At 43.1% G+C, this 25,069-nt stretch overlaps 1 protein-coding gene across 3 annotated transcripts in view; it reads right to left on the bottom strand.

Annotated features, from left to right (window-relative positions):
* Positions 1–25,069, bottom strand: part of CLUAP1 (clusterin associated protein 1) — a 55,388-nt gene that overhangs the window by 7,939 nt on the left and 22,380 nt on the right. For all 3 annotated transcript variants that reach the window (XM_081169901.1, XM_081169903.1, XM_081169902.1), the window contains exons 6-9: positions 21,959–22,042; positions 18,174–18,307; positions 15,295–15,436; positions 4,321–4,393 (exon numbers count right to left, since the gene is read on the bottom strand). In XM_081169901.1, coding sequence (XP_081026027.1) covers positions 4,321–4,393; positions 15,295–15,436; positions 18,174–18,307; positions 21,959–22,042 — 433 coding nt within the window. The remainder of the gene's footprint in view (positions 1–4,320; positions 4,394–15,294; positions 15,437–18,173; positions 18,308–21,958; positions 22,043–25,069) is intronic.

Below are 25,069 nucleotides of genomic sequence, written 5' to 3'. Positions count from 1 at the left end.
AGCTGCCTTCCATCTCATCTCCCGCAGATAAATGACGCAATTGATTTCCATGCCCTTCTCAAACACAGCTAAAGGATCCAGAGAAATCGGACGCCTATCAGAACACACAGAGACACAAATACCCATAGGTTTGCATGGGGAAGATAGTGGCTAATCAGAGCGTTTCAGAAGTTACAAATGTAGGGGTGGAGAACACTTTGAAATTTGATTGTTGCCTACACATTCATCACAAACAAGGTTTTGGAAGTTTCTCTCTCTTTCTTTTTACTGTGATCTTTTCTAAAGAGAATCAGCGCCATCAAAAACCACCAGGAAGCAGGGAGGTGCCTCACTTAGGGGAAAGAAAGATCAATATATTCTCAATTCAAGAAGATTTGTAGAAAATTAAGGATCTCTCACCCAAGTGAAATTAACAAACTGACGTAGTAATAATTATTGTAACAACAACAACAACAGGGACAAAATGGGCTGCAGATTAATTACAAAATGTTCTTCTCTACATTCCAAACTTCTATTAGTTTTTGGTCCTGGTTCAATGGTTATGGCTTCCCCCAGAGAATCTTGGGGATTGTAGTTCAGGAACTTCTAACAGAAGATTCTCAGCACCCTCACCCAAGTCCCCTGCAGAGAGGACAGACTATTTCATCAGTTTAGAACTGAACGTTAATGGGGTGGAGGAAACTGTGCTGCACACCATCAGCCATGGCATGTCACCTGTCCTTCCTACAATAATGCAAAGTGGGAACAGAAAGGATGCAGTTCTAAGGGGGAAGGCTTCCTCTCAAGAGGCGGTGGAGTGATGGTTGCCTGCCTGATATACTGCTGCCACCGCCACCTTCTTTCCTCCAGGCAGGGAGTGGGGGACATCCAACCCACAGGCCAATCCTGGCCCACAAAGGGATCCAATTGGCCACCGGGCCATTTCCCCCCAAACCACACCCACCCCCTCATCAGCTGAGGTCACAGGTGATGTCAGCTGATGGCTGGGAGGGTAGAGCATGGGCGTAGCCAATGGAGGGGGGCAGGAAGGGGCAGCTGCCCCCCAATCAATAAAAATCAATAAAAATACATAGCTGAGGTTCTGCCCCCCAACAAAAGTCCTGGCTATGCCCATGATTGGCTGCACCACCCCATTCCCAGCAAGGACCAGGATCATGCAGCTTAGGCAGCAGGATTTAATCTCATCTCACCAGCTGCCTTCTCCTATAAGGGGGCAGGGATGGCGGCTGGCAGATGGAGGACTCCCTCACGCCACTGCTGCCACCCATCCCCTTTAAAAAGGAAGCAAAGTACCATTTGAAATTGCCTCTCCCCACCACTTTAAAGGAACCCTATGCTGTGGTTCCATAAAGCAGCTATTAACTAAAAATACAAATGACTTCCCTAAAATATCCTAACATGTAGATGGAATCAGATGAGAAGGTAGTACAAATTGTGTCTTTGTATGCCACTAATTTCAGATGAAAACCAAAACTGAAGAAGGAAAGAACGACCCACACCAAACCCCAAATGTGTTTAATAAATCTTTCACTGATCATACTTTGTTTCCACCTTAGCTGCAGGCAGAACCCACCAATAGATGTGTCACTTTCTCAATAAAGCTTTGTTCAAGCCAAGAACAATATGTGCTTCATGTTCACTGTGGGAACTCAGATTTCCCCACGGATCAAAGCTGCTCTTGTTTGCCCCAGTTGCTTCAAATCTTTGTAAACAAAAGCAAATATGTGATATACTCCATTTGAGCGGCTAAGCCCCAGGAGCTCATCCATTGCTTCCCCAAACAGAATTTTGCCAATACTGTAACAACAAACAACTGAGTTTGTAAAACAGACGCAGTTTTATGATTGAGAAGGAATTATGCTCCAAAGGAAAGCTCTGTCATTGAAAGTCCAGTCCTGTGTACTTCAGCAGACAAGCCTCTGGGATGAGGATCCTTGTTCAAATCTCATCTTACCTATACACTCACTGAGATGGCCTTCGGCAAATCTCAAAGCCTCAGTACGCCAGCAGCATATGGTGATCACTGAGAGTATGTCCATGAACTGCTCTGAACGTTCTAAGAATTACGTATCTGAGCAAGTGTATTTATTCTCCTTCAGACTCCTCTAAATTCATTTTTTAAAGTCCTTCGGCTTCATGTTCAAGTCTGATTGTGCTCAGCTTTGCTCATAGCCATCTTTTCAGAGAACCATCTAATTGTAGAGTTGGAAGGGGCCTTGGAGATCATCTGGCTCAACCTCCTGCTCAATGCAGAATCAAGTTCCAGGGTAAAAATCAGCTGGGGGAAGGCCCTTTCAAGTCTCCTTCTAGAAGACAGCTGCAAGATGAAAAAAAAATCAGGATCCACAACAGGCATGGGGAAACTTTGGGCCTCCAGATGCTGCTAACTACAACTCCCACCAGCCCCAACAAGCATGGCCAATGAGCAGGGAATATGGGAGTTGTAGTTCATCAACTTCTGGAGCACCAAAGTTTCCTCATGCCTGATCTACAAAGACCCAGCAAGCCAAAACACTAGTCCTCAGCAGAACCAACAGTGCTCTGCTACTTAAAGCCTGCTGCCACATACAAAAGGACAAAGACAAGGAAGGTTGAGATAAAACTATTAACAAGCTGGAACTATCAAATGCGACTTGAAAAGCTTCAGCCAGTCTCAGTCAAAAGCAAAAATTCCCTTAACTGATCCACAAGAGAAAACCTTCTGGGTTTCTCCCTCACATGCCCCCTGCCTCCCAATAAATGTTCAATGCATACAAAGCAATATTAAAATAACTGGGATGATTCACCTAAGGGTCTCTGCTGACGTCTTAGTTAAGAATAAGCCAAAACTGAAATAACAACATCAGGATAAAATTGCTCCTTCCAATCTGTCACTGATCCAAATTTTCTGTCAAAAGTTAGCATGTGGGCAACCTTATTAATTATAGTTCCCTTGGTATTAAAAGCAGGCCTAAATACTCCCTCCCACTGGAGAGTTTTGACCTAGAGTAAAAAGAGAGGAAACATTGACTGGAATTGCTTATCAGATGAAGAGCAGCATCTTTGGCTAATTAAATAGAGTTACTTATTTTCATATGGCTTAAACAGGACCCAATACTATAAGAACCGGTTTTAGTTCAATGTAATCTGCAAATCGGTGAATTAATCCAGTTTTGCATATTCATCTGCAAAAGTTACTAGCTCATAGAAAGTTTTCTGCTTGCCTCTTGCATGCCTGTAACTTATATTAGCCATTTATACCCTAAAGGAGGAATATGTTGTTGCTCCTTGCCTGGTTGTAGGTTTTCTTAGCTAGTACAGGTGCCCAGGTGAGTTGCAATTTACAGCTTTGAATTAATAGTCAGGTGGATAATAAAAAAACCAAAACCTGTTTTTGTTGGATAGGCCATCCATCAATTTCTTTCACTCCATTGGTGTCTATTCATTCCCCATAGTTGCATGAGCTGGAGAGGTGAGGCGGTGAGGCCCCTTCCACCAGACCAGTTGCCATTTGGCTCTTCCACTCCACTAACAGGCAATGCACCGGCCACATCAGAGAAAAGAATGTGAGAGTGTAAGGCCCCCTTCTATGGGACCAACTACTGTTTGGTTCCTCCAAGATGATGTGTGCCAGGCGCATTCCACCCAAATCATTATGCAACCTTATTACAGATGAACTGGTATCTGAATTTACGCTTTACCCCTTCTATTATCACCCTTTCCTTTTTGTAGCCAACGGATTGGTGGCCATGATTTTACACATTAAAGTGTCTTGAGCAAATGGGTGGGGGGGGGGAGTAGCATATAAATGCAGTCAATAAATAATACAACAAATCCCCTATTATTAGCACACAGCAAGGCAAAACTGCTTCATAGAGTTGTAGAGTTGGAAGGGACCATGAGGGTCCTCTAGTCCAACCCCCCTGCAGCTAATGGGTTTGATACTACATTGTTAAAGTGAAAGGGACTCACCTCTGTTCCTAACAATAATAGGGCTTACCCACCATGCTACCCATAATGCAGCTGATTTGGGGCTCAGAGATAGATATTTAGACAGTAAGCAGCCATGACCTACCCAAAGCTCCCATCATTGATATGGGGTGGGTGGGGGGCAACAGACAATATACAGCCTTGACTTCCCATTCTGCCTTGAAAATAGTAAATTGAGTGACAGGACAATCAAGCAGAAAGAGAAAACTGCTGTAGCTCCATATGCCTCTCTGTCTGCCTGGTGTTTAGTTTCCACCTCAAATGACCATGGTAACATGAAAACGGAAAGGCTCAAACTGCATGGGACCCTGGGTCTGCAGACACCCGGAAAAGATAACAAACAGAGCTCACTTCCACTCTTCAGCAAGCGCTTCTCTTCCTCTTTCAGCTTGTTCTGCATCAAACGCAAAGTGTTCTCTGCTTCCTGCAGGGAAGGGAAAACATCAAAATCAGAAAGGCAGCTGCACCATGCTTCCGCTCAGGAGGGTAACAAGACATAAGCTGCTGCTTAGGTTAATATCAAAGGCTTTGCAGCCAGCTTAGTTCCATAGAATGGGACTTTAAAAAAAAGTGACTATAAGTTTCTCTCTAAATTAGATCAACTCTAGCTGTTCAAAAGTGCTGCAAACCTTTGAATCTGGGCACATTCCTGTTTGATTCGTGGCAGAAGATTATTCCATGAGGTTCAGTAGACTAAAACGCTTTTTATGTAACTTGTTGGTTCAATAAAAGAACATCTACAAATGTTAATCAACTGTCTATGAGAATCCATACAATTTTTGTGTGTGCTAGCCATGAGGAAAGTAAAGCCACTTTCCCTGCAACCAGCATGAAAGCTAACTGGGCTGAATCAGAGCACTTTGGTTCTTAACCCTAGCCTGCTTAGAAGAAGCACCTCCTGAGCTCATTCCAGTCACGTCTGCCAACTTCATTTGCAGATGGAGCCAGCTCAGAGGTGCTGCCTTGTGGCACAGCAAAGCACAATGGTAAATGTTAAAGGGAAGGGTAAGTGCTGTCACACACTAAAGGGAGTGGGGGAGAAGAGCAGAATGACAAGGGCAGAGGAGAAAGTGCTTCTAGCCTCCATTTTTATTTACTAGTCTGCTTTTTTTAAGCCAGCAAGTAAAAATTCAGATATGCACTGCCAGTTGTGTTGGTTTTATGCTTCTTGGTGCAGTTGCTGCGGCAGAACGAAACAAAGAGCTATATCCTAAAGCCATGGACAACACTTGGAAATGTATTCCAGGTGCTTCTGTGACTACTTGTACACTCACAGCACCTGCACATGGGTTTATGCAATTAATCTAGGAAGGGAAATATCCTTCAAAGGTCAAAAACTTAAAGCAATTTCATCACTATTATGCTGACAACAATATGGCAAAACAGCCAGTTCTATGAACTTCCCTGCTTTCTCTGCCTAAGGTAGAATACATGCTCCAGAGTGATGCACATAGGCTCATGTTTCTTACCATAACACATTTTCTTACATTGCTTACTCCTTGATTCCAACTATGGTCGAGAGAAGCAAACTTATGTGAGCTCTAGCCCACAAACACCGTTCAGGACCTTGTGGGTAGTTCATTGACATACAAAGGGAGTGTGGTGGTGGGGGAGACATGCAATTAACGAATGAGGACAGGGTGCAAGATCTGCTTCCTCTGTGCCCGCTACCTCTTCTCTCTCACTGGGTGACAAACAGGAAGGAGGCAGAGACCCAACAGACGAGACCCTTCTCCTGCCAGCTTGCATAGGATCCTACCAGGGCTCATTTTACTTGTTAGATTATTTATAAACCACCACTCATCAAAACAGATTGGATGGATTTCATAATTTATTGTGTTTGTTTTCATAGATAGTTTTTTTAAAAAAAGAAGTTTGCTTTTAGAATTGTATGATACCGTTAAAGCAACAAACGAAAAATAAAAAGGAAAGTCAACATAGGAAAGGAGGACACAAAGGCTTCCTATGGGCATCTTAGTTGGCCACTGTGGGAACAGAACGCTATATACCAAAGGGGTCTTTGTCCTGATCCTGCAAGCCTCTTCATATGCCTACCCTTCCTGTCCACTGGGCCAGCTTGGACAGAAAGGGCTATCAAAAGGTACCCTTTGGGGCCAGGACCTTGCCTAAGCCACACAATCTTCTTGGCTTTGGGACATTTCTTGGCATCCCTTGGCTCATCTCACCTTGGACAGCTACCAGTGGCTGACCCCTGCCACCGAGGGAGAGAGGAAAGGGAAGAGGAATGTTCAGTGGGTGGGACTAGATGACCCTTGAAGTCCCTTCCAACTCTGCAATTCCATAATTCTATAATCTGCAACCATGGGTATTGCCTCTGCAAGCAATCCTGGAATGACAACATAAGAAGGGCTTGCTGGATCAAGCCAGCAGCACATCAATTCCAGCCTCCTGTTCTCACAGTAGCCAACCAGATGCCCCCCTTGGGAAGCCCACAAACAGGACCTGAGTTGGGAACCAGATGCCCCCCTATAGGAAGCCCACAAACAGGACCTGAGTTCAACAACACTCTCCCCATCTGTGAGTCCAAGCAACTAGTTTCCAGATGCATAATGCCTCTAACAGTGGAGGTAGAGCATAGCTATCATGGTTGGCAGCCTCTACGAATTTGTCTAATCCTCTTTTAAAGCCACCAAAAGAAATCCATCTAGTTACACTAGCCTACTAGCTACAGTTGCTCTGCACCGAAATGAACTGATTGCAAATCTTAAGATGATTTCCTTGTATCTCACTCCTGCTCCAATAGGCACAACAGATTGCCCGAGTCTCCAGTGAGAAAGTGTTAGACATAGCATTTGGGAGCCCTGTCTACCACAATGGTAAATGCATTCATTTATTTCCCATTGTCACAAATACTAATTAATAGTTTTCCAAATGTCACCCCTGGGGGCAGAGTGGGGAGAGTACAGGACCCAGAGGCAAACGATCATTTTGCAAAAAGCTATAAAAGGGAGGTATTGATTTTAGAAGCAGAACGGAACTGAGCGTCTGCAAAGCTATTTCCAAAGAGTCTAATAGCAGCCGCTATGGAAGGGTACTGTGAAAAACATGCCATCAGTTAGCAGGAGGCTGATGATCCATTGCTAAACAAGCTCTGAAAGGCACAGCATTGTTTAACCAATGATATTCCCAGTGAAGTCTCTGCTGCCTTGAACATCCACAACCTGCTCAAGTCCACATTGAAAGCATTCTGCTTACCACAAAGCAATCTGACTTCTATAGGCAGAATTAAAATACAATTAGAATGTAAACCATTTACTGCCTTTATTCCAAATTCTATATTGTCGGCAGGACTTTGGATGCCAGGTTTCTACCCTTCCCTGCGTCTTCTCTATTCTTGGATGTAAAAACTGCTGTAGAATCTATATGGCATGTTTCTTTTGACTGATTCAGCAAAAAAAACCTATTTTGGGTATACTGGACTCCACAGCAGCTCTGTATGAAGGGGTTGTCTAAGCCAGATGCATTTTGGAGGTGTAATGCTAGAAATGTCTCATTGAGGCATATGATGTGGGCTTCCCCTGAAATGCCCTGTTTGGTCTGAAGTTGCTGTCTGTATAAATTTTGTACTGGCAAAATATCTGCAGATGTTTGTGTACTTTAACTTATATTCCTGCAAAATAAGGACTAACAACTGGACAACAAAAATGGAATTTATGAGCCCTTGCAGTTGCTAAGAGACATATACCTTGAGCGTGGAAGGATAAATATTCACCATCTACAGTGGTGCCCCGCAAGACGAATGCCTCACAAGACGGAAAACCCGCTAGACGAAAGGGTTTTCCGTTTTTCAATGCGCTTCGCAGGACGAATTTCCCTATGGGCTTGCTTCGCAAGACGAAAATGTCTTGCAAGTCTTGAGATTTTTTTTTCGCTTCCCCCCCTTTTTCTAAGCCACTAAGCCTTTAATAGCCTTTTAGCAGCTAAGCCTTTAATAGCCGCTAAACCGCTAATAGCGCTAAGCCGCTAATAGGGATGCTTCGCAAGACGAAAAAACCGCTAGACGAAGAGACTCGCGGAACGGATTAATTTCGTCTTGCGAGGCACCACTGTATTATGCAACAGTTTAAAGTCCTTAATGCCCTTGCTGCAGTTGAATGCACTTTCTTGAAACACCAACTTCCTTTGGATATCTGTTTTGACATTTGGAGGGCATTTATGAATCTGTATGTGTATCTTAAGATGGATGTATTGATGTTTATTTTATTGTGAATGTGAGATGACAATAGCGCTTTTGCTTTCTTTAATAAATCTGCAGTAAAAAAGAAATGTAAATTTCTTGGAGCAAGAAATGTAAATCTTATCTTTTCTCAGTAGACTGTTTTCTACATATCCTTTCCTAGCCTCCCTCCAGGCTTTGTGGAAGGGTTTTTATGGGGTTTTTTTTTGTTTTACTATTACTATGCAATTATTTTGTATTTTTCTGTTGTGAACCACTCTGGAATCTTTGAATAAAGGACAGTATACAAATGTAATAAATAAATAATAATACTTCAAACTCAATATTCACAAGTCAGAGAAAGCTATCGTTTCAGAAGGCATCAGGGAAGCTATGTGATTCCCCCCCCCCCCCAGATACTTGGCTATATGTACCAACAGTTTGGCTTAGTAAAAGGTAGCTTCTGAGGAGCTGGGTTTTCTCAAATCATACATGACACATGACTTTAAGTTGCCAAGAAAACGTCCCTGGACCTTTTTTGCTAGCAATAATAATAAAATAATAATAATAATTTTATTATTTATACCCTACCCATCTGACTGGGTTTCCCCAGCCACTCTGTGCGACTTACAGCACATAAAAATTGCAAAATGTTAGACATTAAAATTTTCCTGATACAGGGAAATGTATGACTGATGGGGAGCTGCAGTCCAAAATATATGGAGGGCACCAGGTTGGGCGATGCTGTTTTAGCTGGAGAAGCCAGAAACTGACCCTGGGTCCTCCTCCTCTGTGCAAAGCAGTTGTTCCGTCACCAAACTACAATCCCTGCCCAGCAAAGGGCCTTTTAGAAAGACAACTGGCTCAACACTTGCACAGCATCCTGTCCCCTGACTGATCATGACTTACGCTATAAAAAAATCATTACAAATCAGTCTTTAATTTTAAAATGATATTTCCTAGCCTGGAGTTGAACTTTCTCTCCCCCCATGTGTTCTTGAAGGAATTAATGAGCATCATGACTGATTGCTTCATCTGGTAGTCAACAACCCTGTCAACTTTTTAAAAGATATAACTAAATGAATTTTGACAAACAGCTGGCAGAAAAAAGTGAAACTTCTGTATCATACTGGAGAAATTCCCAACACAGGTGCGCAACCATTTTCAAGCTCTCTTCACCATTAGCCAAGGTAAAGCAGCCCACCTCAGGCAGCAGATTTGAGAGCACATTAAAAAAAGCAGCAAGTTCTCATTTAATTCTTATATTTTCCAACATTTGGAACCTATTTGCATCATCTGCCTCAGGCATCAGACCATATCCACCAGAGAGAAAAACCTTCCCGCAATTATTCGTGCTCTGGTAATATTGCTGTTGGTTATTGCAATATGTCATTACAGCCATCCCATCAGGCCATAGCAGAGGGAGAGAGACGGGACTGCGGGGCATTTTCTTGCCCTCTGCTGAAAGAACAGCAATATTTGCCTCCTCATCTCCTTGAAATCGTTTCATTTCAGTGATCATTACAAGATTAAGTGTTTGTGTCTATGTTTCTTTTTCTCCTTTTCCCTCCCTAAAGTCTGCTCCTATTGCATCATATTTTTTCTTAGATTGTATGTCTGAAGGACTCAGTTCTCTGGGATCATTTCTCAGCTGAGGAGCAAAATAAAAATGTTTTAAATAAATATGAAGACTAGGTGTTACCTTAAGAGAATTGGTTCAGAACCTGACAGCAACATTTTAAAAGCCTTTCTCCACCCCCACCCTCCAGTATTTTATTTTTAAGCAAAGAAGAATTTGAGGCAAATCTGCTACATCTATCTAAGCTTAGTGGCCAGTTCCTTAACATTTGCTTTTTCAAGTTTAGGAATGTGAGCCACTGACTTCGGTCCCAGAACACTGCCACCCCAGTGATGACAAATCTCACCATATCTCTCATTGTAGTTCCTGTGAGGCAGTAGATAAGAGGGAAAGATGGGAAGCAAATCCCACTTCTCCAGCTTTGCACTGAATTTTCAGTTTCATTATGAAAATGCTGACCCAGTGAGCATCTGATACCAATTGCCCTGTTTCCAAGCTTCCCTTGGGCACCTGGCTGGCCACTTTGAGAATAGGATGCTGACCTAGGTGGTCCTTTTGGTCTGATCCAGCAGGGGTTCTTCTTATGCTCTTAAATAAAACATTGTGTTTTTTTGTCTAAACTGTGTCTATATTCCTCATTCTTAATAATGTTGTACACTAGACCTCCCACCCTTTCATGTTACGTAAGTCACAATGTCTGCTCATTCTAAGGAGGGGGTACACACTTCAGTTAAAATATTGTAATGAAAACTGTTAATGCTGAGATCCTGAGCTAGGTGGAGCACAGTAACCGAAAAGAAGGGATGAGCAAAGGCTTCTTGAATCCCAGCAACAAAGATAATAGAATCATAGAGTTGGAAGAGACCACAAGGGCCATCGAGTCCACCCCCCTGCCAAGCAGGAAACACCATCAGAGCACTCCTGACATATGGTTGTCAAGCCTCTGCTTAAAGACCTCCATAGAATCATAGAATCATAGATGTGTGCCTTGGGTATCTTCACAAGGCTATATTCAGAAAGACAGGTGAGCCAGAAGCTCTGTGACCTTCCAAGTATTGTTGGACTCCAATGCCTGCCAACCCCAGCCAGCATGTTATCCCAGAAGGGATGCTGGAGTTTTATTACAGCAACTTCTGGAGGACCACAGGTTCCCCTTCTCAGCTCTAAACCTATGTGTTTCTTGCAGCCTTTCATTCCCTAAGGTCCTGGGCACAATGGCGCAAGAAGAGTCCTTGACCGTGCAGCATCCTTATGATGCTATCAACAGGAACTTCAAGTTTCAACAGTCCCTTCTTTATGTCAGCAGTTCCAGAGCAGGAGACATTAATCCTGCCTGGTATCTTGTCTTAACAGCTTGCAGATAAGCACAATGTCCAGGGGGAAATGCCAATTTCCTACTAACAGGAGCTCAAAATCTTCACACTTGAGCACAATGCACAATCAATAGCAAAGAGACTGAAATTCAAAATTATGGCTGGGAGGGAGATTAAGGAAGGAAGAAACAAAGTGACAACATAGGGCAAAAGAAAAGAAAGGCCCCTCAAGAGACCATGGTGTATTAACAGAGTACTCTTCAAACAATGAGTCCCCCGTTTTCAATGACCAAAAAACAAAGCCACCAATCGGGGACATCTCCAATTAACTCAACCGTGCCTATATTGTAATAGAAATTGCCTCAACTGCTCTCTTATTTATTTGCTTACTTCTCTCTCTGGACCTAGGGAAAGTACAAATTGTAATGATTCAATAAAAGCTCATTTGCTACTCTCCTGGCATATTACAGTTCTGTTGTATTAGTTTATTTGGTGTGTTGGTTTCCATGCATGGTCTTTATGTAAATATGTGGATGAGTCCATGGTGTGAACGCCATGATCAGTGTACATAGTTTATCAAATTATGTCAGATGAAGAAATTACTAGAGCAGCTGGGGCCTCTCATAGCCTTATAAAAAAATATTTTACCAGCAAGGAATATCACAATTTACTCTTGTATATTCTGCTATTGTTTAAGGCGCACCTGCGTAATCGGAAGCTGCACCTTGGTTTACAAACTTTTCAGAAGTTGAATGGATTCTGTTTGACTTCTGAAGTACGTCTGTAATTTATACTGAAAGCAGGGGTTTGGAGGGGACCCCAAATTTCAGGGTCCGTAGTTAATGAAGCTCTTCACATGGTGTTAAGGGGACAGCGCTGGTGCCTGCTCACACCTACAGCATCAGTTAGCCTTAACAAGGACTGAAAGAGGCCACCTTTATAAAAGCACTCAAAAATCAAGCACAATAAAAAATAATTGCGAGTGTAGCATGGCTTAACAAGTTTTTGTTTTCCCTCCTCTGTCTCGGTTAACTTGACCACAGGCCAGCTGGTCTTTTGATATCAGAATGCTTCACTAGCAGACCATAATGACAAGTTGGGATTTAAACTCTTCTCAGCAGTTAAGATATGTCACGATTGCATAATGAATGGTAACTCAGATACCAATAGGCAGCACACGCAAGCTTTCCCAAGCCAAGCTTCTGCAGGAACAATTTGTACACAAGAATTTAATTGTAATGAATTCTCCTCAATAGAAGCGTCACAAAGGAGAGTTAATCATTTCAGGATTGATTGTGCTACATGGAAATTTAAATTACAGCTCCTGCTGCCTCCTTGAAGGAGAATGGCAGCGCTCGGCGTGCATCGCAGATGGTCAGGGGCCTTCAGGGAAATGCGGGAGATGACTGGCATTTCTGGGCCTCTGTTGTCCCCAGGAGCGTAAGAAGAGTCCTGCTGGACCAGAGCAAAAGGTCTTCTGGCCCAGCAGCCTGTTTCCAAAAGTGGCCAGCCAGACGCTTATCGGAAACCCACAGAGCCTCCCCCTTGCAAACCCTGTGTCCTGCCCCCACCTCACCACCAGAAATGGAGATTCAGAGAAGCAAGTGGGATCTGGGGGGGGGGAGGGGTGTCGCAGCGTATTCCCTCTCCTAGAGGGAGTGCTCCTAATCAGGTTTCCAGCCACTCACTCCCTCCAAAGCAAGGCATTCCTTATTATTCTGATTTTCTTTTACAGTTGATGTTCAACATCCTGAAGCTACTGGGCATCCTCAGTCTCCCTTAGACTGCTTTTTTGAGTTTTCACGAGATATTTTCTTTTTGTACTTCTACCTACTTCTTGCTTCACCCAAGCATGCAGATACTACCCTCATTTTCATTGCCTCTGTTTTGGCTGCATGGCCCAAGATAGCTATTAGAGACAGGCTTACTACTACTGGGCAAGCTAGGTTGCCACTTCCACGCAAGGGATACAGTAGCACAGCACTACCCTGTGTTCTCCAGCTGATGCCCTTCTCTGTGTGTCCTCTCCAAGAGAGGTGAGGAGGGTAGCAAAAAGAGAATGGGACGTCAGAGTAGTGGCTCCCCAGTTGTGAAATGCTCTCCCCAGGGAGGCACGCTGGGCTCCTTCACTATCTGCTTTTATTCAGCCAGGCCTTTGTAGTTTGGCCTTTGGACTTAATTCTCTGCATATTTTTAGTGGAGTGGCACTGAGTTGGATTTGCACTTTTATGCATATTGTTGTATTTTAAAGGTAAAAAGGTAAAGTACCCTTAACAGTTAAGTCCAGTTGCAGACGACTCTGGGGTTGAGGCGCTCAACTTGCTTTACAGGCCGAGGGAGCTGGCGTTTGTCCGCAGACAGTTTTCCGGGTCATGTGGCCAGCATGAATAAGATGCTTCTGGAGCAACGGGACACCGAAACCAGAGCAGCATACGGAAACGCCGTTTACCTTCCCGCAGGAGAGGTACCTATTTATCTACTTGCACTTTTTGGCGTGCTTTCAAACTGCTGGGTTGGCAGGAGAAGGACTGAGCAACGGGAGCTCACCCTGTTGTGCGGATTCGAACCGCCAACCTTCTGACTGGCAAGCCCAAGAGGCTCAGTGGTTTAGACCACAGCGCCAGCCGCGTCCTTTGTTGTATTTTAGATTGTTTTTATTCTTGTTTTTCTTAACAACAACAACAACGTGGTTAGACATGCATATTTCCCTCTAAGGACTACGCTAGTGCTTGTATAAGAGCAGGAATCTTGAGGACAAAGAGCTGTTATATTACATAGACTTGTAGGCCTTCCGTCTTTTGGGGATGTAGGGAAGAGGGGGTAGTTTTAAGAGACTGCTGCATGGCATCCACAGTGCTGCACTAATTAAAATGTGAAAACCTTTCTTCAGTCTTTAAATCACTTTTCCAATTATGAAACGCAACCTACCCGATGTCATTAGTTGTGAAACAACAGCAGAGAACACAAGCCGCTGCATCTGCCAAGTGTTCCAGAGATTACAGGCCAATTACTCAATGATGCTCTTTAGGCTGGAACACAGTTTCACTTGATAAATATTCATTTGTCCACCAGCTCATTCCTCAATACCCAAAGAACCCAGGGAAGCAGATTAACCTAACCACACAGTCATTGCCATTGTCTTAGCATGCTGTTGAGTGAAATTCTGGAAAAGGCGGCACAAAGCATACCATTTCCTCTGCACAATAATTGCAAAAGACATATTTACTGGAACGAAGGCAAGTCAGTATACAAAGATCAATGAGCCATCTGATTGTTTAGATGAATGGGTGTTGCAAATATTGGAATTCAATTATTTATGATTTCAAGTCCTATTTTTCTTTGACTCCCAGCAAGCGGCACATATTCCAAAGGGGCAGGGCTAATCTGACACCAAATTGTCCTGGCAAACGTGATGAAAGGACAGTCAGGAAGAAGAGGAAAGGAAGAGAGAAACAGCCCTTTCAGAACTGTGCCTTGATCTCCCATTGTGTACAGCACTAAATCATAAATCTGCAGTGGTTCGGAAAGTGGGGTGAGACATGGCGAAGATTTTTGAAGTCCATGGTTCTTCTTCTGTTATGACACACTTCTTAAAAACAACACCACCTGTCAATGGGCAGGTTTTCAATGTTGCAGACCCTGAATGGGGAAGAGCTACCTGTGAACAGTGCCTATTGGCTCATCCATACAAAGTCATTAACCCATTATAACCACACACACACACTTGTGTCCCCTGAGCATTTCTGAAATTTTAAAACCAATGTTTGAAGTTATTATTAAAATAAAATAAATAAATGACAGACAAGTCAATCAAAATACATGTGGCAGACCATACTGGGCAGACCATCTGAAGCGAGGAAGTAAGATGACTCAAGGCACTGCCATGTATACCTTTCATGCAAATTACACAGGCAGGAGGAAACTGTGCTCAGCGCATGACTGAACAACCCACTTAACTTTTTAAAATTACATCCGTCTTCACCCAGCGTTTTAAATTTATTTATTTATAATTATGTTTTATTTTTCTTGGTCTTGGTATACCTCCTTTCAGAAAGAGCAACTCTGAGCAGATGGGTAACAGCAGTCGGATTCTACCATAAGCAAATGGGTCAAGCCCCCAAAACAGTGACAGAAAACAAGAAAGCAAGCCTGTATTGGAACCTGGGTTTGTGCACACTTGGGGATAAATATGGACAAAACTGCAGAAATGCATACAGAAGCATAAAGGAGTTCATGCAATATTTGAGAACCCTCACCTCAAATCTCTCCTGCTCCATTCGGTGCTGGTCATCCAGTTGCTGTTCCAGATATGTAAGGTTACGGAATTTTTCCAGGTAACAGCTATATTGTTTCTGCAGTTCCTCCTCAATCTTCTCATATTCATCCATAAAAGCTGGGCTGATGGGGACACAAGAAAAAAGGAACATGGGAGAATCTGTGAGTTTTGTTTTTTTAGCTGTGTGATGAACTGAGGGATTTCAAGCACGACCTTACCTCCCACCCAGCTCCCAAATATTTTCTGGGAACATTTAAAATATTCTATCAGGTTAAACCAATTCTAGAATATGCTCAACTACTCTTTTTCCAATATCTTCCAAGTTAGAAATACAGTTAATCCATTATTATGGATTCATGGTTCATTAAGACAGCCAACAAAATTTAAGGTCCTAATTACATCTGAAAACTATGTCAAGGGAGTCCTAAGTAGGATTTGATTGATTTTGAACCATCTGGACATAAATATCTAGTTAACTGGCAACAAAGCATGTTGATAATAATTCTAGAAGATAAATGAGTATGGATTTGGGGAAAAAATTCTTGCTTCACTTTAATTTTTTTAAAATATAAATTCATTGATTTTTGGCTCCAGTGAGATTGAACAAAATATACCCCGAGACTACAGGTGATTGTTGGATGTGTAAAAATATATTCCACATTATGTGGTTATATACAAAAATCCAGATATCTTGAAATCTAGTATTATCAGAAATAAAAACTTCTAGGTTAGATGTCCCAAGAGATCCAAAGGTAATATTATTTCCTTATCTAAAGGGCAGTATACCAGAAGATGATTTCGAAATGACAGCTTATTTGTGAACTGCAGCCAGAATGATAATCTGGCAGAATTGGAACAGTATCACCCTTCCTTCTGTAGATTCTTGGCTAGCTAACATCTGGGATGTTGCATGTACGGTAAAGCTAATAAATCTGGTCAAAGCAGGAGAGGGCAGACAGTGAGAGAATCTGAGTACAACCACTAAATAGGCCTGCTCTCTTGTCTCACCCAACTGTGATTCCATCCTAAGTGGGCCAAGCAGAAGGTTCTCTCCTTCTGTTCTTAGGAAGTAGGCAGGATGGTATGAGAGGAGGCAATCTTCAAGGTACCCCAACATGCATAAAACTTTCAAAGGAGAAACTGGCTCACTTGTATTTTAATGATCCATAGTTCAAAGAAGCCTGATAAAAAGGTAAAGGGACCCCTGACCATTAGGTCCAGTCGTGGCCGACTCTGGGGTTGCGGCGCTCATCTCGCTTTATTGGCTGAGGGAGCCGGCGTACAGCTTCTGGGTCATGTGGCCAGCATGATTAAACTGCTTCTGGCGAACCAGAGCAGTGCACGGAAACGCAGTTTACCTTCCCGCTGAAGCAGTACCTATTTATCTACTTGCACTTTGACGTGCTTTCAAATTGCTAGGTTGGCAGGAGCAGGGCCCGAGCAATGGGAGCTCGCTCCGTCGCGGGGATTCAAACCGCCTACTTTCTGATTGGCAAGTCCTAAGCTCTGTGGTATAACCCACAGCGCCACCCGTGTCCCAAAGAAGCCTGATAGGAAGGGCTTACTGGCCTGCATAAAGTCCCACAGATCCTTGACTACAACACATTAGAAACCAGCTTTCATTTTGTGATTTAAATATCTAGCCCATGAGTCTGCAGCTGCATTTGATGAAGTCACAGTCAAAAACACAAAAACACCCAAATACTCAAAATCCCAGAAAAAAGGCACCAAGCAAAAAACAAAACAAAACAAAAACACCCACCTTCCCCCATTCTTTATGATTTTTCACTCTTATATATGCATCTGGGATATGCCATGAAGGATCACAATTTTTTAAAAAACTAAAATCGGCTATATGGTCACTACAGACTGACCTCTCCAATATGAACCCGTTTCTTTTAAAAACAAAGAGTCAAATGTCACAGATTCAATCTCATTTTAACAACTTTGTTTTTGTGCATTTTTAAAACAAATCATTTTTTAAAACACAATTATCAAGTGACGCTCAGAGTAGGAAAATGCTGAGCTGTTTTCAAAAGGTCAAATGACTGGAAAAATTGATAATTACATAATTGCAATTAGAGAGTGTACATTAGCAGGTAGCAAGTAATTCTACTGCCGAGAGTGCTGTCGGGAATGACCTTGGATTGGCAGGATCTAATGCAGGAGAGGCAGGAGGAAACAGAGGAGAGGACTGAATGGGGGAAAACTGGGCTGGAGTAGATCTCCTCTTTCTGCCCAAACATCAGCCACTTTGGATGCGAGAGCAGGGATGCTGGCTTTCCCCACTGACCTTCCCTTAGAGCAGAGAGCCTGAGTGGAAGATGGAAAAAGCTCTGATCAGCCAAGGGAAGGAAGCGAAAGAGGAGGCAGCAGCGACTGAACAAGAGCCTGAACAGCAGGGTGCAGTCTTGTTGCCTAGAACCACATGGGAGCAGAACCCACCTACTCTGACGGAATGTGTGTTTGCAGTGCAACATTCCCACAAGGCAAGCGAATCTTGAGAGTGAGTGCACCATGCCTTTTCTTTAAAAACTTTGTGGGAAGGACATGGAAACTTGTTGAGACATCTTTGTCGCTTTTGAACTTTTTGCGCTGCTCCTGAATCGTGCCTCTTGCACCCTGTGTCTGCTGCTGACCCTGTTCCACTGCTTGCCTGAATAAATATCTGTTTCTTACTTACAAGTAAGAGCCTCTGCTTGTGTGTTTGGGGCCTCAATACTTATAGCACTTCTTGGACAAGAGAGTTTCTTAGGCTCATTGCAAGCGCTTCACTCTCCACTGCACTAGGCATTAAGCATGCACATTAACACTCTGCATATTCATTTCTCATGGGACAAACAGTATGCCAGTAGTTACCGAACACTCTGAAGGGTCTGTAGCCGCTTGCGGTTTCTTTCCAGCTCCAATTTCCTCTTTTCAATCTTGGCCTCCAAACTGGTTTCATCTGATGCCACGTTGCTCAGCATGTCGTTGGTTTTCTGGACCTGCTCCTAAAAGAGATACTGCAAAGATGAGTGACAGTTGCTGGCAGACTCACCAGATGACATTTTTAGTTTCTAGCTCTGTTCTGGCCACATTTTCTGATGGTTATATTTATGGCTGTGTGTGCTAAAGAACCACTGGACTAGGACCAGGGAGATCCATGTTCAAATCTCCACTCAGCCACTAAGTTCACTGGGTAAGTCACAGCTACTCTCCCTCTCTTCACCTACCTCATAGAATTGTTGTGAACATGAAATACAGCAGTGAGGTAGGGGTGGAGGTGGAAAAACATGCATATCACCTAGGAAGCTACCTTATACTGAGTCAGACCATTGGTCATTCTGGCCCAATAATGTCTACACTGATTGGCAGTAGCTCTCTGGGTTTTGAGGCAGGGGACCTTCCCAGTCCTACTTGGGATCTTCTGAATGCAAAGCAGATGCTTGAAGGATAGGTGGGATTAAAATGTAAAACAATTATAAACAAAAATTATACACCAAAGCAGCACACATTCTGCGCCAATATAAGGGCATATAAACAATGAGAACAGGAACTGTTTGCATAGTTTATTCTGCATTTGTTCTCATTTTTCTTGTCATGAGAAGGGGAAATTTTATGCATCTGCTCTTCTGACTTTTTCCAAGTCATGCTGGAGGGTTTTTGTTTTTGTGTTGCGTGTGTGTGTGTGTGTGAGAGAGAGAGAGAGAGAGAGAGCGTGCTACAACTCACAAACAGGACAAGAACTTACTAGGATAAGGATGAGTAATTTTGAGAAAAGTTTGGGCTAGCGCACAAATGCCTTAAGAATCTAGAAGTGATAGCCAGGATAATTCAAAGGAACATGCCAGACTTGGATGTGGAATATTTCAGAGCAGGGCCAGTCCCATTTAGGAGGAAAGCAGAGTCCACTTCTGCTTGCTTTGAACTGCACACAAATAAACATTCCACAGCTCTTTGGTTCTAAGCATATTAGCAAAACAGAACCTTCATATGTTCAGACGCAGTACACCTCTGAATACCAAATGCTGGAGGCAATTAATAGGGAGGGTTGTAACCTTCATCCCTTCCTTGTGAGCTTCTCAGAATCATCTGGTTAGCCAATCATGCACCTGTTTTGTACCGGGTCCTTGTCTGCTTGTGACTCTCTTGATGCCTATTTCCAAGTGCAGGCTGACACCTGGTTTGGAGTCTTTGCACTAGGGATGGGGGACTTGTGGTCCTCCTGATGTTTTTGGACGACAAACTCATCATTCCTGCTCACTTGCTATGCTGGCTGGGGATAGTGGGAGCTGGAGACCAGCAACATCTGGGAGGTTCCTCACCCCTGTTCCATCCCTAAAAGCTGGCCAACTAGTAACACCATGATTCAGAAACCTGTTGTGCAGCCAGGACTTTTATAATCAAAGAGAATACTGACCCAAGTTCTTTCTGTTATCTGTACTAAGTCATGCTTTATGTACCGTAAACAGGCTTGATGGTTCTGTCTCAAACTCCCGATTCTCTGCGTGCATTTTTAATCTGAGGTGGAGGCCACTGGGATCAATTAGACCCCCCCCCATTAAAGTGAGCAAGGCAAATTGTTGATGGTACAAATCCAAGGTACTTGGGTCCTAAATGATCCCAACATGGTAAAAACTCCCCTTTTAACAATGCACCAGCTACTTTATACTGATGCAGCAGCTAAAACACAGCAGTACTAACCATTCAGCTTTATTTTTGTTTAACCAAGTACCTGTAGGGAACCTGATCTCACCTCTGCATAGTTGTACCCCAGTACTATCAACAAAAATGCTTAAGGAAATTTTATAATTACTTTTACATTAAATTGGCATCATTGTCCAAGTGGTCTCTTTGCGTGAGGGTTTGTGCAACCCTGTTATCAGATTAATAAAGTGCTTTCTACCAAACATACAAAGAAGCAAGAGCTCCCTGGTGGATACCTGAGTAGGAAAATAGGAAAGATCAGCTCTGGGGAGTGCTGTCTGCAAATACAAAAGCAAAGGAACAACTGTTTGCAGGTTTTAATCCTCTGCCAATGTTTATAGCTGCTTAGGATAAATCTTCATTCAGAAGTGCTGCGTGTAAGGGAACATGCAGACCGCTTGGGCCTTTTTAAAAAGCCTCACTTATAGCCATTTCTCTCCCACACAAACCCAAATGTAATCAAAAGGATGAAAGGAAATCAAGAAAACAGGGAGGGAAGGGGAGAAAGGATATACAAAAATGTGCTGCACAGAATCAAAGTACTGATGACCTTGAAAACCTTGCTCTTTCAGAATTATTAATTGGCAAAGAAGGACTATTTTGACATTTAAGCACCAATTGGGATTGCTCTAGCAGATGGCTACTATTGATTGGACTCACTAGTTCAGGCAGCTATGAAAGCAGAGCCCCATCTGCACTACGCATTTGAAGCAGTATCATACCACTTCAAGCAGTTATGACGTCCCCTAAAGAATCCTGAGGACTGTAGTTGTTAAGAGTGCTGAGAGTTGTTTGGAGACCCCATTGTCTGCACAGAGCTATAATGAAACCAGAGTGGTTTAACAGCCAATCCCTCTTCCCAGGGAACTCTGAAAAATGGGGCCAGAGTGGTTTCTTGAAACTGCGCTTTATGGCGGGGTGGGGGTGTGGTGGAAGAACAGAGAGAGAGAGAGAGAGAGAGAGCAGTGCTGTTCTGCTCAGGTCCAGTTTGCAGGTTTCCCACAGGCACCTAGTGGACCACTGTGAGAACTGGATGCTGGACTAGGTGGGTCACTGGCCTGATCCTGCAGGGCTCGTCTGATGTACATATCAAATTTTAATTACAATATATTTCAAGTTATAGTCATGAAACAGGGCCTCTCTTCCTAGTTATACATGTATAGTCCACTAGGTGGCTTTAGGCAAGCTATTGTCATTCAGCCAAAGGTCAACACCTGTAAAATATAGGTAGAAGAATATGCTAGCCTATTTTCACAGGGATGTTGCAAAGATTACTGGGGGCTAACCACACGTGGGATGTGGGTGGCGCTGTGGGTTAAAGCACAGAGCCTAGGGCTTGCCGATCAGAAGGTCGGCGGTTCGAATCCCCGCGACGGGGTAAGCTCCGGTTGCTCAGTCCCTGCTCCTGCCAACCTAGCAGTCAAAGTGCAAGTAGATAAATAGGTACCACTCCAGTGGGAAGGTAAACGGCGTTTCCGTGTGCTGCTCTGGTTCGCCAGAAGCGGCATATTCATGCTGGCCACATGACCCAGATGCTGTACGCCAGCTCCCTCAACCAGTAAAGCGAGATGAGTGCTGGAATCCCAGAGTCGTCCACGACTGGACCTAATGGTCATGGGTCCCTTTACCTTTACCTAACCACACATTACATACAAATGCATGTAACAGAGTCTAGCAGATTTAAAAACATTTTAAAGGGGAAACTGTGGGAAGGAAGGATGAACTGGAAGAAGCAGGTATGGAAAGACTGATGCACTCCTTCCCTGCTCCAAAACACCCTCCAAGCCACACATTTGCCATAGGTTCTGATCTGTGACACACAGAATCTAAAGAAGTTTCAGGAATAAAAAAAAAAAAAGAACTTGAAAACAGAGTAAGATAGTATTGAACAAGATAACCAATTCATAATAAAGCCACAGAATAAAACATTTTTTAAAAAAGACCACCATCCTTACCAAAATGTCTTTGATGGCAACTCTCATCACCTTTTCAGTCTCATTTATCTCCAGAGGTCTGGCAATTGCTTCTGTTCTTATTTCCTGAAAGACAAAAACCCACAAGAAATAGTTCCAGGTTTTAGCCTCTCATTAATATTCATTGAATGGCAGGCAGCTGAACCGCTTTGGCAAAGTGATTTGCATAACAAATGGAGTGTAGTCTAATATTTATGCACCAACAGCTTAAAGGCCTTCACAGAACTGGAGCCCATTAAGAAGGTTAACAAAGGTCCAGTGTTAAAATGTTTTCTGACTTGGCAGCCATTAAAGCTGCCAACTAAGCAGCAAGTTTTATTAAAATTAAGGGGATTTATGACAAAATGTTGACTGGATGCTGAGAGCTCCTCTTAGCTCCCTTCCCGCCCCAGACAACAGCCCTTAAATCAGTAGTCTTCTTATCATTAACCCCTTTTTAATATTCAGGTAGGTAGCCGTGTTGGTCTGACACAGTCGAAATATAAAATAATAATAAAAAATTGTCCAGTAGCACCTTAGAGACCAAATAAATTTGTTCTTGGTACAGTGGATGCTTGAGTTGCGAACGTGATCTCTGTGGGAAGCAAGTTCACAAACCGCAGCATTCGCAACCTGCAGCGCCGCATGTGTGCACGTGCAAAGTGCGATTTAGCGCTTCTGTGCATGCGCGACCGCCGAAACCAGGAAGTAACTCGTTCCGGTACTTCCGGGTTTCGGCGCGCCCGTAACCCCAAAAAACGCAACCTGAAGCGTCATGGAGGAGAGAGGTCTATTTTGGCCAGGATAGCTAAAACAGAACTTCACAATCCAGGGGCAATTCACCTTTGAATACCAACAGATAAGAGGCAATAGCAGGGAAGGAATGTTGCCTTCATTCCCTGCTTGAGAGTTCCTAGAGGCTTTTGATTAGTCACTGTGGAAAAGGGGATGCTAGACTAGATGGACCTTTATTCTGGTCCAGCAGGGCTTTCCTTATATATCCTTTAATACGGCTACAATCTGATTAAATAATTGAATTGATGAAGTTCTAGCTGACTAATCTTCAACTAAATTTGGATAGGTGTAAAAGCAAGACTACTGAAGCCTAACGTGCACCTTTTTTTCCAGATGCCACAGTGGGCTGAGCAAGCAGCATCTTAGAAGAGAGCTGCTGGTGGTACAGTGGTTGGAGTGTCAGATGAGGACATAGAAGACCAACTATGAAGCTCACTAGGTGATCTCAGGCCAGTCACAGTCTCTCATTCCCTTCTGTGTGTGAGAAGGGAGAATGACTGCATTCTGCAGCTTTTATAAGTATTTGTATTTAAAAATATATATATATTCCAAAATGCTTCCAATTAAATCAGGCGCATCTTTAAGCTATTAAAGTTGCAACCTCTAACTGCTAGATCTTGAATGTACTCAAGTCTAAACCTTGTGTCCTGAGGAGCAGCTCTCCTCCAACTCTGGCAGGTCTAAACTTCAAAGCCAACTTTTCTTTGCTATTTGTCAAAGCAATGACTACAGCCCATTACTCATCACAAGTAGTGAAACTTGGTTGCACATATGGCATCCAAAAGCCTCAGTGCCTCATTCAATTTCAGCAAGTGATTTGGCCAAGGAAGAAATGTAGACTGCAATGACAGGAAATGCAGGACTCCCCCCCCCCCAGGAGTCTGCACTAATGTACTCAATCATTTCACGTAAAATACCCAAGGATTCTTAGAAAGCACTACCAGCACACAAGAAGGAAATGTGGTGAACGCAGGGAGAGAAATCTATTTTGTGGCCAGCAAGGAGAAGGAAGAAGCAGATAACAGCTCTGCATTTACAAACAACAGGACTTTTCCTACATCAGGTTGTCTTGCAAAACTCCTTGAAACAACACAAAAGTATTTATAAGTGCAGTTCATATTACAATGCAAAGAGGTGGTAAGTTTCAGACAAACTGGCATTTCAAGCAGCCACAGGAACTATTATTAAATAATGAATACTGCACTTTTAATACACAACATGGAGTGCAATTTTAAAACTTTTTTCCAGACGCACAAAACAACAGATAGCCACTGTGGTAGGGTGGCTTAAGCTCAGGGATAAGATCACATGCTTTGCATACAAAAGGTCCCAGCTTCAATCCCTATCATTTCCAGATAGGGCATGGGAGGAATCAATTGTAGAGTTGGAAGGGATCACGAGGGTCATCTAGTCCAACCTCCTGCAATGCAGGAATCTTTTGCCAAATGTGGGGTTCGAACCCACAACTCTGAGATTAAGATACTCATGCTCTACCAACTGAACTATTCCATCTGCTGTCTGAAACTCTGGAGACCAACTGAAAGTCTGTTTGCGTAGTCCTGAGCTAGATGTGCCAATGTGTCTGACAATATAATTTCCTATGTTCCTTGAATGGCTATCAAGGAACCATAGTGTTTTTTTGGATGTGTCCACAGCTCAGCGGCAGAACCCAGGCTTTCCATGCAAAAAGTCCCAGGTTCCATTATCTGGTACCTCTGCATAAGACTGGGAAGGACTCCTGCCTGAAACCTTGGAGAATCATGGCCAGTCAATGTGGACAATACCACACAAAGTGAAACAGTGATTTGGTTTGGGATAAGGCAGCTTCCTGCATATGTGTTGTGTTCATCAGAATTTTTGTGTGAATTTCTCTCAATAAACACCTTTTTTGTATGCATTTCCCCCTAATATACATATTTTTCTAACACTATTTCCCCTAATGTAGTGCACTTTTGTATGTTATTTTCACAAATATATACAGACACATGCACATATACCGGTATGTATTTTTGTACACATTACTTGGCTGGAGAACTGCATTGCAATATTTGGAGAAATGCAAAGAATGACTACGTTTCGGTTCTTGTATTGTTTTGGGAAGTGTACATTTAAATACGTTCACCTTTAGATGCAAACTGAATTGAATTTAACCTCATTCCTAGTTGCAAGCCACCTTGGAGGTGACTGGGAAGTGACAGCGTAAACAAAACTGTTTTCCCTTGGCAAGTGTTCATAGTTTCACAGAGGAAAAATAAAATGGCATGTGAATGGACACATTTAGTCCAAGACAACAAGAGATGGAATACTTATCGCTACAGC

This window comes from Podarcis bocagei (genome assembly GCF_964188305.1).
Source record: "Podarcis bocagei genome assembly, chromosome: 14".
NCBI classification, from domain to species: domain Eukaryota; kingdom Metazoa; phylum Chordata; class Lepidosauria; order Squamata; family Lacertidae; genus Podarcis; species Podarcis bocagei.
Note: the sequence above shows the minus strand (reverse complement) of the source record. Positions and strands in the feature narration are given on the sequence as shown.